This window comes from Pteronotus mesoamericanus, unplaced genomic scaffold (genome assembly GCF_021234165.1).
Source record: "Pteronotus mesoamericanus isolate MK-2021 breed Mesoamerican mustached bat unplaced genomic scaffold, CSHL_Meso_final scaffold_636, whole genome shotgun sequence".
Classification (NCBI taxonomy): Eukaryota; Metazoa; Chordata; class Mammalia; order Chiroptera; family Mormoopidae; genus Pteronotus; species Pteronotus mesoamericanus.
The window spans coordinates 3,177,584-3,192,453 of NW_026555324.1; the positions used below are offsets into that span (position 1 = coordinate 3,177,584).

At 45.8% G+C, this 14,870-nt stretch overlaps 1 protein-coding gene across 3 annotated transcripts; it reads right to left on the bottom strand.

Annotated features, from left to right (window-relative positions):
- Nucleotides 1-182: 182 nt before the first annotated feature.
- On the bottom strand, nt 183-14,870 carry ECSIT (ECSIT signaling integrator). 3 transcript variants are annotated; one of them, XM_054562207.1, is made up of 9 exons: nt 14,781-14,870; nt 14,435-14,575; nt 8,514-8,632; nt 5,151-5,568; nt 4,558-4,781; nt 1,714-1,771; nt 1,457-1,605; nt 1,176-1,281; nt 184-650 (listed from the first exon to the last, which is right to left on the bottom strand). In XM_054562207.1, the coding sequence occupies exons 3-9, from the start codon at nt 8,607-8,609 to the stop codon at nt 400-402; spliced, it is 1,302 nt and encodes a 433-aa protein (XP_054418182.1). In that variant the 5' UTR covers nt 8,610-8,632; nt 14,435-14,575; nt 14,781-14,870; the 3' UTR covers nt 184-399. The 3 variants fall into 3 exon arrangements, with proteins under 3 accessions (XP_054418184.1, XP_054418183.1, XP_054418182.1); XM_054562209.1 differs by lacking the exon at nt 14,781-14,870 and having other exon boundaries at nt 183-650; nt 14,435-14,538; XM_054562208.1 differs by lacking the exons at nt 14,435-14,575; nt 14,781-14,870 and adding an exon at nt 10,889-10,956 and having other exon boundaries at nt 183-650.

Genomic DNA, 14,870 nt, shown 5'->3' on the forward strand with positions numbered 1-14,870 from the left:
TTACTTTCTAACTTCCTAGAGATGGAGGGAGAAGCTGAAGATTTGAAGACAACCCCAGGAAGAAGGAGACAGATGAACCCGTAGACCATGGGAAGGGGGCAAGGGGGGTTTCTCCCTCCACACCTTTATCCTGATTGAATGCTGTGGATGGCAAGGTAATGGTGGGAGCTGTGAAATGAAGGCAGAGGGAAGGCCAGGGGTCTGACCTTTCTGTCAGTCCTTTCTGCCAGTCCTGGATGCTGGAGAGCCCTCGGAAAACCACGCCACCAGGGATTAAAGGGGGTGTCACACTGCCAGAGAGGAGGGAAGGCAGCCCCAACCCAGAAAACTTTTATTTGCTGTACGTTCAAAGATAATCTCATGCTTTCACACCAGTCCAGGCCTGTGCCTGCTCAGGCCTCAGCTCTGGCCCTGCTGCTGTCGCTGTGGATCGTCTTCCTCTTCCTCCTGCTCATTGAGCGGTGGTGGGGACTGCTCCTCCAGTCCTGAGGACGACGCCTGGAGCTCCCCGGTGGACGCTGCCAGGCGGAAGACCACAGGGATCTTGGCCAGGGCTGGGTTGGTCTCCTGTAGGCCCTGGATCCACTTGGCCAGTGTGGCCTGATCATGGGCACCTGCCATACACATGGCGAAAACAGGGCCTTCCTCCACTGTTGGGAGAGACAGGTTCTTAGGATCTGTGCAGTGGGGACTGGGGCGGCCCCCCACACCTCATGCCCACACCACTTACTGGAAAAGGGCAGGGGCTTTAAGCTCCCTTTCAGGGTGTCCAAGCCTTTGCTGAGGATATATACTTTGCCTAGACTGCCCATTCCATGCTTCCCCTATGTCATGCCTCCTGGTTCTTCAAGATTCCACCAGAAAGTCCTCTCCCCTGAGAGATTCCCTCAAGATTCCCACCTGAGGCTGGGTGGTACACTACTCCCGACACCCCAAGAATATAACTTGCCTGTTCCCCCACTGGTCCTGACCTGGTCACACTCAGGAGCCAGCATAGAGGTGCTTCATGACAGAGAAATGACAGACCGGGAGCCCCTCAGGTGTGTGATGTGTGTACTTGGGCATCTGCTGGGTCTGTGTGGTAACTAGGCAAGGTCTCAGCCTGGGCCCCATTCTTGAACCCCCAGGCCACACCTCATCGTAGTGTTTGCAGTCCTGCTCATCCCAATTTTTACCTTCATTGGTGTCAAACTCATAGTCATCCCAGCCACTCCTCCCATAGTCCAAGTCCAGCTGCATCGGGTAGTAGAGGTTCCATTCCTCTGGAATCTCCTCCACTTCCTGCTCCGGGGAGGGGGTATGCAAGCAGAGTCGAAGGCCCAGGATCTTGCAGCCACCTGTGGCCTCCCCCACCATCACCAGGAACTGTCACCCCCTCACAATCTGTGAGCCCTCACCATCCCTCAGGGCAGTGCCGGCCCACGACACACTCCCCATTCAAGATCTGAGCTCTCACCCTCTCCTCAGGGGGCACCAAGTCTGCTCTGAGGATGTGGTAGTAGACACACTTGTTGCGGAGCCACAAGGAAAAGGGACCCTCAACGAAGATAGGTCGCGCTGGGTTGTGGCGGGCCAGGGCAGTCTGTTGATCGGGACTCTGGATACCTGTTGTGGCAACACACATGTCCAAGGGGCCCTGGCTGAGGGGCTGTGTCCAAAGGCCCAGGGAGTCCACCCAGCAGGCTCGGTGAGAACCCATGCCCAGGGCCTTACCTACTATATACTGCTCGGTGGGATCTGCTGTACCTGTGGAGTCTTCGGATGAAGGCATCTGCAAAAAAAGAGTAGGCCCTGGCCTGGTTCAATTGGTTAGAACTTTATCCTGATATGCCAAGGTCACGGTTTGATTCCTGGTCAGGACAGATACAGAGTCAAGCAATGAATGCACAAATAAGTGGAACAACAAATCAATGTTTCTCCCTTCCTCTCTCTAAAATCAATTAAAAAAAAAACCCAAACAGTAGAGGGTGGAAGCTTGTGGCCCCCAGCCCCTACAGAGGAGCTGGGGAGAAAGGAAGGGTGCGTCCCAGCAAATTTTGGGCTTGTCTGCCAGGCTTCCTACACTCAAGCCCACTCCACATTCCTCATGTCTGTCCAATTCAGCCTAATAGCTGGTAACATTTAAGAATGCTCACACATCAGGAACCCTGGAGCCCACCCACCTGCATTAAAATCTGGGCTCTGCCACAATCTGCGTGACCTTGGCCAAGTTGCTGTACCCGTGCCTCAGTTTCTTCAATTCAAATGAGGGTAATAATAGCACTTCCTTGAGATGGTTCTAAAATGCTAAGAACAGTGCCTGGCACATAGTAAGTGCTCAGTGCTTGTGAAATTTAGAAAAAGAATTTCATACACAAAATATTCCAGGAAGAAGATGTAAGAAGCAAGTCACAGTGTTTGCCTTTGTGGAGGGCATAGAGGAAAGGAATACCCTTTTGTATGTTCCTAATTTTACACACTGTGATTATAAAACTAAATGAAATTTAATTTTTTAAAAAGTGCACATATGTTTTGAAATATCTGAGTGGGCCACTGTTGGCACACATATTGTCCATTCTTTCGGGTTAAGAAGAAATCAGTTGGATCATGGGTACAAACAGAATGGACCACCAACCATATAATTAAGTGAAATCAGCAAAAGGCAAGATGCAGAAGGTATGTAATGCTCTGCCACTGGAGAAACACTTCTTTAAAAAAATTAAATTTATTGGGGTGACATTGGTTGATAAAATTATATAGGCTTCAAGTGTACAATTCTATGATACACCGTCTGCATATAGCATTGTTTATCACCCTAAGTCAAGTCTCCCTCCATCACCACATACATGACCTCCTTTAGGAGAAACACTTTCAAAAGTATAGTTTTGGGAATGGAAAGTATACGTTTTTCTCTTGGGCCCTTTTACTGGACCCAATAAATATATTTATACTGATTTTTCATTTCAAATTTAACGCCATAGAATTTTTTTTAATTGAAAAAATGAAAAAAAGAAAAAAATTTTGATTATATATCTTTTTCTCTCATGCTAAAAATCTTGGTTCCTGTCAGTAGTAATACATGCACTTAGTTGACTTGCCCATCAATGTACATAAATAGTTTTGATATTACTACTAATCATAATGCTACTGGATTCAATAAAGGGTTTCTCTGCAGATCTTGTTTCTTAGAATACATGCCACTAAGGATGGACAGTCAGACGACCGTGACTTGGAAGATTTTTTCCTCTCATTGGTTAGGCTATCAATTACATATTTAGCTATATTTATTTGTTTTCAATTTTGGTGTTTTTTTCTTTTTAAAAATATACTAAACATTTGCATAGTTTAAAAGCCAACCCATATTAACTAAACCCATGTCTCTCTTCCATTCCTGTTCTCTCTACCCCATCTCCTCTGCCTGCCCAGAGATGATCATTTCTATCCATTTCTGACTTATCCTTGCATTATTTCTTTTTGTGAAAATAGGTAAACAGGTATATGCACTTTAATTTCCCTCCCCTTCTCACAATGAAGATAGCTGACTGTATCACTGTGCATACCTCATCCTTTCACTTTGCATTTTTCACAGATCTTTGATTGGGGTGCCACAGTCTACATGCACAATTCACTCTTGATGGCTACTTGGATTGTTTCTATTCTAAACCTGGGTAGTATCAGTGATTTTATCATGCTTTCAACCTTTCTGTATGTATTTTTCATAATGAGGCATGGGAAAATAGAGTATTTATATATACAGGATACATATGCAAAAAAAGTATCAGCTTGCAAACATGTAGGCTCTCTCTGGAAGGGGACATGGAAGCGATCACCTCTGCAGGAGACTGGGGACTAAAGGGCCAGAAGAGAAACTCTTCACTGTGTGCTCTTGTTTACTGTTTGGCTTTTTAATACATTACTTTAAAAAATGAAGAACTGAGTTTTCTCACCTGGATACCTCATCATCCGCTATCCCACGCGCTCTGTCCTCTCCCTCCGCCATCCAACACCATCCACATGGCTACTAGAGAGCACTTGGGAAATCACAACTCCCTCCAGAAACATGACTCTGACCCCATGCCTCCTCTAGGCTCTCTCCTTACCAACAGTTTCAAAAACAAGCTCTCATCCTTCGTAGTCCTAGCTCCCCAACTCTGCCCCCTGCACCAAAGGAAGACCTTTCGGCATCTCCCCAGACCCTGGCCCACGCTGCTCCCTCTGCTTGGAATACTCTCTTTGCCTCTCCCGTCCTGCCTAAGCCCAGCTCAGCTTCACCTCCTCTAAGAAGCCCTCCCATGGCTGCGCCTTCTGGGCTACCATGACCCCCTGAGCTTCTCCATCTCACCAGTGGCTCTAAGGAAGTGTTACCCAGGGTGGGCCTCCATGGCCAGACAAGTGCTGTGAGAGGCTCTCTTTGGATCCCCCCGGTGTGGCCTGGCATAAGGGGTGCACTCAGGACATAGGGGCGGGGTTTGGAATCTTTCATAGTGACAGAACAAGCAACTTGGAATTGTGGCCCGTTAAGCTAATTAAAGGAGGCCCAGCCCAGGGTGGGAGCTGAGGGTGTGGACGGGTAGATACCTGGTAGACGGTGACTCTGGCGCTGAGGTCAGGCTCTATGTGCCGCAGGCCCAACCTGGCCAGGTCCACTGGGTCCTGAGGCAGGTCCCGGGGCACAGGGAAGGGGTTGACGTTCTTGAAGCGGGAGAACCACAGCCTCATGCGCGTGAACTTGAGCATGGGGTAGCTTTTGCGCCCAAATATCTGAATCAGTAGGAACTCCGTCTCCTTGTTGGGCATCACCCCTGTGCCAGATGGATGGCAGCGGAGCCTCAGGAAGGGGGCAGAGTGGGGAGACATGGGAGACAGAGACCAGTGGAGGGGCCCGGGACTAAGGGAAAATTATGGTGAGGGCCAGATGGAAAGAACCAGAGACAGTGAGAATTGAAGCCAGGAAACTGATGCCAGCGAGGGAGGAGAGAATCCGAAAGAATTTAAAGGAAAGGTTACAGGGAGAGAGGAAAGAGATGAGAGGCAGAAAGAGAGACTGAGAGGGAGGGGAGGGCGAGCAGGCCAGACAGCGAGGACACACATCAGAGCCACAGAGTGATGGAGGGGCCCAGACCCGGGAGAGGGAGGCAGCCACTCCTGCACCCTGAGCCTGCTGGCCTCACCGTGGTTCTCCATCTGCTCCAGGACAGCAATCCCACACTCCTGCTGCCGTGGGTAGTGGATGAAGATTTTCTGGAAGATGCTGCGAGGACGGAAGACCTCCTTGGGGAAGATGTCAAGCAGCAGGTTGTAGACGGCCAGGTCCTGCTCGACGCCATACTCCCGCATCTTGCGCAGGGCCAAGTAGATGAAGTCCACGTGACCCCGCTTGTGCACGTTGTGCTGCCCAAAGTTCTGCACAGCTCGCACAAAGCTGGCCTTGTCCCGGGCCCCATCCGGCAACTGCCTAAACAGCTCTTCGTGAGGTGACAGGGCCTTGGCGGGCCCCCGCAGGGGCTCGGGTGGCCTTGGGACCAGAGATGAGTCAGAGTTGTGGGTGGCTGCGCTGCCATGGAGGCCTCGAGGGGCCTGGGAGGGTACCTGGGGACAGAGAACCACTGCTCAAATCTGGTACCTCCCAGTGCCTCTCAGGGACTGCACCGGCTCTTTCCTGGGAAAGGTGCCAATGGGCGTCCCTAAGGGCCTCTGAGGAGCTGCGCTGTGGTTACTAACCCAAGATCAGGCACCAGTACAGGCTGTGAGAACACAATGGTGAACCCCCCACGGAGGCAATTCAACAGTGTCCACCACAAGGACAAACACACACCCTCTGTCACAGCGATCCTGCATCTGGTATTTCAATCTGACACCTCTAAAAACACCTGCACCTAATGACTGCTGCGCATCTGCTGTGTCAGTGGAAATGGCCCCAATGTGCATCAGCAAGGAAATGACAAAGCAAATGGCTGTGAATTTGGGCAAGGAGTACCTGTTGTTCTAAGATGCACTGAGGAGGTCTCGTGTTACCTAGGTGAGCTTCAAGGTATATGCAGTAGGTCCTCATTAGGTGAAGATTCTGTATTTCCGAACGTGCCTACTTGCTAAAGTTGATTCATAATCCCCAAGTCAATGCTCCCTCATGGCGCTTTCCTGGTCTTCCATGGACATGCGTGGTGGAGGCTGAACAAGATGATGCTCTGCCTTCTTATTTTGGTTCTAGTGCATGTTTCTTGCATTTTTTTCCTGTGATTTTGCTTTTGAATATGTCCCCCAAACGTGGTGCTGCAGAGGTGCTGCCTAGTGTTCCTACCTGCAAGAAGGCTGTGCCGTTGCTTACAGGAAAAAAATGCATGTGGCAGATGAGCTTCCTTTAGGCATGAGTTACAGTGCAGTTGGCTGTGAGTGCAGTGTTAATCAACTATATAGATGGATATTTTAAAGATTTTATTTATTTTTATTTTATGTACTTATAAATTTTATGTACTTTCAGAGAGAGGGAAGGGAGAAGAAAGAGAAAGAGAGACACACACTGATGTGAGAGAAAAACATTGATGGGTTGCCTCTCGTGTATTCCCCAACCTAACCCAGGCATGTGCTCTGACTGGGAATCGAACCTGTGACTTTTTGCTTTGTGGGATGATGCCCAACCAACTGAGCCACACCAGTCAGGGCAAAAATATATATTAAATAAGGTGTCTTAAAACAGAAACATGCATACAATAAGGTTATGTACTGATTAGTTTAGGAAAATGTGACAAGAGGCTCATAGGAACCCTACCTCATACTTCACCTGGACACAAAAGTTTAGTAATTGCTAATGCAGTGTATGTAGCAACTGCATAGGTTATAATTACTATGAGTAATGACAACTGACAGTATGTGTATATATTTTTTATGTCTGTGAAATATCTCTGGGAGGAAATATAATAAGCGGGTAACATCTCTTGCCTCTAGAGCTAAGCAGTAGCCAGATAGGAGGACAGACCTTTGTAATGATGTAGCCTCAGAACTTTTTGAATTTTGAACTATGTTGTCCATTGTAACTAACTGTATTACCTGTTCAAAAGATAAATTTCCACAACTGAGTTAAAGACAAACGAAAACCCAAAAAGAATAAAAATTAAGATTAAAAAATGCAGATTTTGGAGTCAGCAGGAAACTTAGCTTGACTGTTCTCTGCCATGTGACACCCACTTTATTACTTAGGCCTCAGTTTCCTCATAGGTCATGATGGCATCTACCTTGGGTTAAGGAGATCTTGTCTCCACAATAGGGAGCCCATGGTGCTGGGGGAAGACCAGATCACTCCAGAACAGAAGTCAGTAAACCACTGCTTGTGGACAAATCCAGCCAGCTGCCTGCACTTGTCAATAAAGTTTTATGGGAACACAGGCAAGCTCGTTCATTATGCCTCGCCTGTGGCAGAGTTGAATAGTTGTGACAGAGACTGTGTGGCCCACAAAGCCCAAAATGTTTACTATCTGACCGTTTACGAAAAAAATGTGCCGACCCCTACTCTAGATGATAAACTAACAAATTTCTTATTTTAATGTGAACCAAACGTTTGCTGAATATTCTCATGTCCCAGGCACTGTTGAGAACTTACTGTACCCATTTTACAGATGAAGAAACTGAGGCCCAGTGGGGTGAAGTGGGGTGCATGGCATAACACAGCTGCATGGCCCCTGACAGCCATCCTGAGGTCTTGCTTACATAAGGCGATGTAAAACAAACAAACAACAAACAAACAAACAAACAAACAGGCATTCACTTAGAGTGAAAGTATAGGCAACTGGGTGGTATCTTAAAGCAAAAATTGGAAAGGAAGCTCTGGAATGCCTACAAAAAGGGGAGACCCCATGGGGGAGATAATGTGAACGAAATACACAGCACAGGGCCTGGCACAGAGGAAGGACTCTGTAAGAGAGCTTTTAGCAGTATCATTGCCACCATCGTTGTTGTCACGATCTATGGCCATCGATCAGCCTGGGCTATCTGGTCACTTTGAGTAGGAGATGTAAGTTCAAGTGGATGTAGGAGTTACTCAAGAGTCACAACCCAAGTCCAATTAGCTCATAGATTTCTTCTTTTCTTTTCTTTAAAGATTTTATTTATTTACTTTTAGAGAGGGGAGGGGAAGAAACAGAGGGAGAGAAACAGCAATATGTGAGGGATACATCAATCTGTTGCCTCTCGCACACCCCCAACAGGGGACCTGCCCCATAACCCAGGCATGCACCCTGACTGGGAATCGAACCAGCGATCTTTCAGTTCACAGGCCAGCACTCAATCCACTGAGCCACACCAGCCAGGGACACATCCTTATTTTCAAATTCAAGCCCCTGGTACAAGTGGGCACCAGCACTTTTTAAAATGGATAAGAAACATTCAATCGGCCCTCAAACAGACAGACCAGCCCATACCCGCCCTCCCCCACCCACCCAAGCTGGCTTCACCATGGAGTGGATTCTGAAGGGCTTGGGAGAAAATCCCAGGCCTGCCTGCCTGCCTCCCTCCACCCTGATGGCTGCTTGGCTGGCAGTTACCTGAGAGAAGGGGGCTCCCGTGAGGGCGGTGCCACAGATGCTTCTCCAGCCCCGAGCGAGGCTCCGGGCTAGCAGGATGCCTTGGGCCAAGCTCATGCCTCTGCTTGTTGGACAGCCACCTGGATGAGGAAGAAGAGACAGCATCAGCCTGGCACTCCGCCCACCAATGGAGATGAGACCCCCCTCTCGGGGGGAGGCCACATTCCAGGCCGCACAGCTAATTCAGCAGCCCCACTGGTCTCCCCATCTGCAAGAGGGAGCTTACATGACTGTTACAATCAGGGGTATCTGCTTCACTCTCTGGAGGAATTTGCTACAGTGGTCCCCCTCCCTACCAGGTCATTTTTTAACTTTAGTCACATACTATATAATCCACTCTTTTGAAGTTCAATTTTTTAAGTATATTCAGAGTTGTGCAACAATCACTATAATCTAATTTTGGAACATTTTTGTCACCCTGGCGGGGGAAAAAAACTATACCCATTAACCATCACTGTCATTTCCCCTCATCCTTACCCCTAGACAACCAGTAATCTACCATCTTTATAAATTTGCCTACTCTGGGTGTTCCACATAAATGGAATAATACGGTGTACGTTCTTTTGTGGCTAGCACCTTTCATTTAGCATGTTTTCAAGGTTAATCCATGTTGTAGCATGTATCTGACTTCATTCCTTTTAAATGCCAAAAAAATTCCATTGTATAGATAAAGTGTTTTGTTTATCCCTTCGTCAACTGATGGGCATTTGGGTTGTTCCCACTTTTTAAAAATTATTATTATGATAAGGCTGCTGTGAACACTCATGTAGAAGCTTTTTTGTGAACATGAGTTTGCACTTCTCTTGGATATATACTTAGAAGTCGTATTGCTGCGATATATGGTAACTCTATGTTTAACATTTTGAGGAGCCCTGAAACTGTTTTCCAAAGTAGCTGCACCATTTTACATTGCCACCAGCAATGTATAAGGGTTCCAGTTTCTCCACATCCTTGACAATACTACTTGTCTTTTTGACTACAGACATTCTGTTAAGTGTGAAATGGTATCTCTTTGAGCTTTGGATTTGCATTTCCCTAATGATTAATGATGCTGAGCTTCTTTTCATGTCCTTATTGGCTTTTGTGTATCTTCACTGGAGAACTGCCTCTTTAGGTCCTTTGTCTGTTTTAAAAATTGGGGTTTCTCTTTTTATTATTGAATTATAAGAGTTCTTTATATATTCTCTATACTAGACCTTTATGATTTAAAAATAATTTCTCCCATTCTTTGAGTTGTCTTTGCACTTCCTTGTTTTCATTGCAGCACAAGTTTTAAATTATGATGAAGTCCAATTTATGTTTTTCTTTTATAGCTCTGCTTTTGATGTTTTATATACAGAACTATTGCTATGCCCAAGGTCATGAAGATTTACTTCTGTTTTCTTCCAAGACTTTTAGCTCTTATATTTAGGTCTATGACCCACTTTGAATTTTTGTATATTGTGTGAGAAGGGGGTTCACTCCATGTAGATACCCAGTTGTCCTTGTACTACTTGTTGAAGAGACTATCCTTTCCCCATTTTACTGTCTTAGCATCCTTGCTGAAAATCAATTGACCATAAATGTTAAAGGTTTATTTACTTATTTATTTTTGTTGTTTTAAGCCACCAAATTTGGTTCCATTTTTATCCAACAAATAGATAACCAGAGTATGTGTACAGGGAAGTTGGTAAGAACCAAGGTCTCTGCCCACAGTAAAGGGCTGGTTCCCATAATCAAGTTGCCCCATCCTTCACAGCCCTTCGTGTCTCCTGGGGATCTGGGAATTGTGGAAGGAGCCCTTGCTTCCAACCTCCTCAAGAATGCAGCATTTGTACATCAGAGTCAGGCGTGCCTGGAGAGACTCCAGTCCAAGAGCTTCATTATACGAAGAACGTGAAACTCAAAGAGGTATGGGGATTAGCTGGTGACAGGCCTGGGGCTTCAAGATGGCTCTCTTGACTCTAAGTACCATGCTCCAGTTATAGCAACATGCTGCCTTCCCTGTGTCCTGGAACAGGGCAGGCAGAGTCTTCAGCCTAGATTCTGTCACCCAGGACTCCTTTCCCAGCAGAGTTACTCTGAGAACCACAGGAATGCTGCTTGCATGAGACCTCAGAATTAATCTGCTCTCTACAAGCTCATCACACTGTCTTGAAGGGCAGACTGACAAACGATGCTCCTTAAAACTTACTCATTACACCTGTTTTGAGCATCTACCATGGCCCAGGAAATGATTTAGGCATAGATGTAAGGGACACAAGCATGAACAGGATAGAGTGACTTCCCTAAAGCTATCAGCCTCGGCCAGGTCACAGACACAATCTGTTGCAATGCCAGGAAATGAGCGTTCTTACAGCATTATCTATGAAGTGCCGTGGGGTCACCAATAGGCCGCTTCTGGAAGAGTGGAGCAAGGCCTCACAGAGTGGTGTCACTTGAGCTGGCCTTGAGGACTAAGTAGGAAAAGACAGAGCAGGCATGGGATGAGAGCGGGGGCAGAAGGAAAGAGAAGACAAAGGCATGAAGGAGGAGTCACAATCCAAAGCATGCTTCAGACCTTCAAGTGTTCTGGATGGCGAATGAGTCAGGCTCGTGGTGGAGTGCGATGGGAATGAGAAGCTGATGGGGTTTATTTCTGGGCTCTCAGTTCTAATTCCCTTGATCTACATGTTGAGCCTTATGCCAGGGCCACACTATTTTGCTTATTGTGGTTTTAAAAGTTTTGAAATCAGGAAGGGTAAGCCCTCCAACTTTGTTCTTCTTTCACAAGATTGCTTCAGCTATTCCCAGTCCCTTGCAATTACACAGAAATTTTAGAATCAGCTGTAAATTTCTACAAAAAGCCAGAGGGATTCTGACCGGGACTGTGTTGATTCTGGAGATCAATTTGGGGAATATTGGTGCCTTAATAATAATAATATGTCTTCTGATTCATGAACATAGGCTACCTCTGCATTTCTTTAGATATTTTTTATTGTATTTTTTCCATTACCATTTATTTAGATCTTTTATTTTCTTTCAACAATTTTTTATTGTTTTCAGGGTATAAGTCTTTTATTTCCTTTGTTAAATTTATTTGTATTTCATTATTTATGAAGCTATTATATATGGGATTTTCTTCATATCTATACTGTTCATTGCTAGTATATAGAAATACAATTTATTTTTACATGTTGATCTTCTATGTATACTGCAACTTTGTACAACTCACTTATTAGCTCTAATAGGTTTTTATTGGATTCACTGGCATTTTCTGTATATATGATCATGTCATCTGCAACATTCTTCCTTTTTTGGGGGGGGAGCATAAGATTTTATTTATTTATTTTTAGAGAGAGGGGAAGGGAGGGAGAAAGAGAGGGAAAGAAACATCCATGTGCAAGAGACAACCCAGGCATGTGCCCTGACTGGGAATTGAACCGGCAACCTTTCAGTTTGCAGGCTGGCACTCAATCCACTGAGCCAGACCAGCTAGGGCTGCAACCTTCTTTCTTTCTAACCTGGATGTCTTTTATTTCTTCTTCCTGCTCGAGCACCCTTGCTAGAACTTTCAGTACAATGTTGAACAGAAGTGGCAAGAGCCACTTTCTTGTCTTGCTCTAGATCTTAGGGGGGAAAGCATTCAGTCTTTCATCATTAGGTATGATATGACTTGGGGGATTTTCATAGATATCCTTAATCAGGTTCAGGAAATTCCCTTATATATCTAGATGTTGAGTGTTATCATCAAAAAACATACTAGATTTTTTCAAATGCTTTTTGATGCATCCTTGAAACAATCATGTGGCTTTTGTTCTTCTATTATTACATTATCTTCTATTATCTTACCTGATTTTCAGGTTTTAAACTAACCTTGCATTTCTGGAATAAATTCCACTTGATCATGATATATAATCCTTTTTATATGATACTACAATTTGGTTACCTAGTATTTTGTTGAGTATTTTTGTGTCCATATTCATAAGAAATACTGGTCTGTAGTTTTCTTTTAGTGTTTGTTTAGTTTAGTATCAGGTTAATACTAGCCTCAAAAAAATGAACTGGGAAGTGCTGGATCATTCCTAGCATTATCTAAACTTTCTCTAGCATCTTAGCAAAGCTTTTCCTAAAACGGGTCCACACACTATGCTCCACTCACTCCAGCTCAGCTGCTGCCCCAACCACTCCACTGACACCACCCTTGTGTGTTCTATACTTAACCAAATTACTTCTCAGACCTCATTTTGCTTGATTTCTCAGAAGCATGTAGCACTTGTGAGGCCCTCTTCCCACCTTCTCGACACTCTTGATTTTCTTCCTAGCACCCAGGTCTGTTTCTCAGTTAATCAACAAGACCCACTTTTTTCTCTGCAGTTTACAATGTTTGTAAACTTGAATGCGCAGATAAATTATCTGGGATCTTGTTAAAAGGCAGACTCTGATTCAGCAGTCGCGGGTGGAGCCAGACTCTGCTGCATATCTTACAAGCTTCCAAGTGATGATGGTGCTGCTGGTCTGGAAACCACAGTTTGAGTAATAAGGCTGCAGAATCCCACATTCTGGATTTGTCTGCCTACTATCCTGAGGTGTCAGTCAACTTGTTCCTCTCTCCTTTGTATTCCTGTAGGCAGCTCTAACGGTTCACAAACTTTGTTCATATGAGTGTCCTCTACGGAGCTTTTTAAAATTCCCACGCCTAGGCCATGTCCTAGATATATTCAATCAGAATATCTAGAGGCAGGGCCTGGGCATCAACATTTTAGTACACTCCAATGACTCCCATATGCAGCTAAGATTAGGACCTTAATTTAAACCTTCACTACTCAAAGTGTTTTCCAGGGATCAGCCACATTGGCATCATCATCTGGGAGCTTATTAGAAATGCAAAATACCAGCCCTAACCCAGACCTACTGAATCAGAATCTGCGTTTTAAACAGAATCCGGTTTCTTCTATGTGTGTTAAAATCTGAGAAATGATGATCTATGTGCTGATGGATCCAAATGTTTATCACCAGCCCTGAGCTCCAGCCTTCATACCTAACTACTATTTTGGCATATACCCAGCCATCTCAAACTTAATTTTCTTCAAGCTGACATCCCTGCTTAAACTTGTTCCTCCCCATCCTACCCAATGATACCACCATTACTAGCCATTCAGGCCTAAAACCTAGGAGTCATTGCTGAGTCCACTGTATTCTTCACACTCCCCACCCATCCAATCCATCAAGTAATCCTCGTGACTACTTCCGAGTCCATCCCAAATGCATCCATTCCTCTCCATCTGAAGGCCAGCACCTAAATGACCTCTTCCCAGCCTCCCATCTCTTTCCTTATTTGCCTCCAGTCAGCTCTCCACACCTTGGCCAGAGGGAGCTTTTTAAAATGTGAATTAAATTCAGTGTTCTGCCTAAAATTGTTAATGGTATTATCACACTTAAGATAAAATCAGATAAAATAGAGTCTAACCCTCCAAACTCAACTCTTATTACTGGCAGCTCCAGTTACACTGTTTCTTGAACCACAAGCTAAGTTATTCAGTTCTCAGAGCCTTTGCACTTGCTTTTCCTTCTGTTTGGAAATTTCTTTCCCCAGATCAGTCCCTAGCTGTCCCCGGTCATTCAGGCCTAAATTCAAATGAAAGGCTTTCCTGACAACTTCCCCCCACCATCCCGATGAATGCATTTTTAGCAACTACTAGCATCTGAAATCACGTTTCTTTTCTTTGTGACTTGTTCAATGTCTGGCTCCCCCAGTGGACGGAGGGTTTTTATGTCTTCCTCTGCTGTGTCTCCAGCACCCGGGACAGTGCCTGGTATTATGGTAGCTGCCTAACAAGTATCACTGGAATAGGAAGCAGAGCCAAATTTCTACAAAACGTCTATAATCTATAAGTCTGAACCCCGTGGTGGGGTGTACCTACAGCAACTTTGAGGCTGGCTGCCAGGATTCTGGGTTCGTTGGGAGAAACAGGCGGACGCGGGTTTGAATTTCAGCCTAGCAGTCCACCTGCGGTGTGACCTCGGGAGAGAGCCTTAACCGCTCTGCACCTCAGCTGTCTCTTCTGCAAAATAGGAGAGTAAAGACGTGAGAAGGAGGATACACAGAGGGCGGCCTTTCCCGGCACGTCCCCGACCCGCAACCCAAAAGGTCACAGTGCCCTGGGCCAGTAGCCGGGTCCCTCTGGGACGCCCCTCCCGCGTTGCTGGCCGACAATAGGCCGCTCCAGGGCCTTGCAGTTTGCGATCGTCTCCCGACATGCAACCTACCTACTAACGCGGGCGGCCAAGTACTCTGGGCCGGCAGCTTCTTGCCGCTGGGCGCCGCCATGTTGTCCCAAGAATTTCCGGGTCACGGGT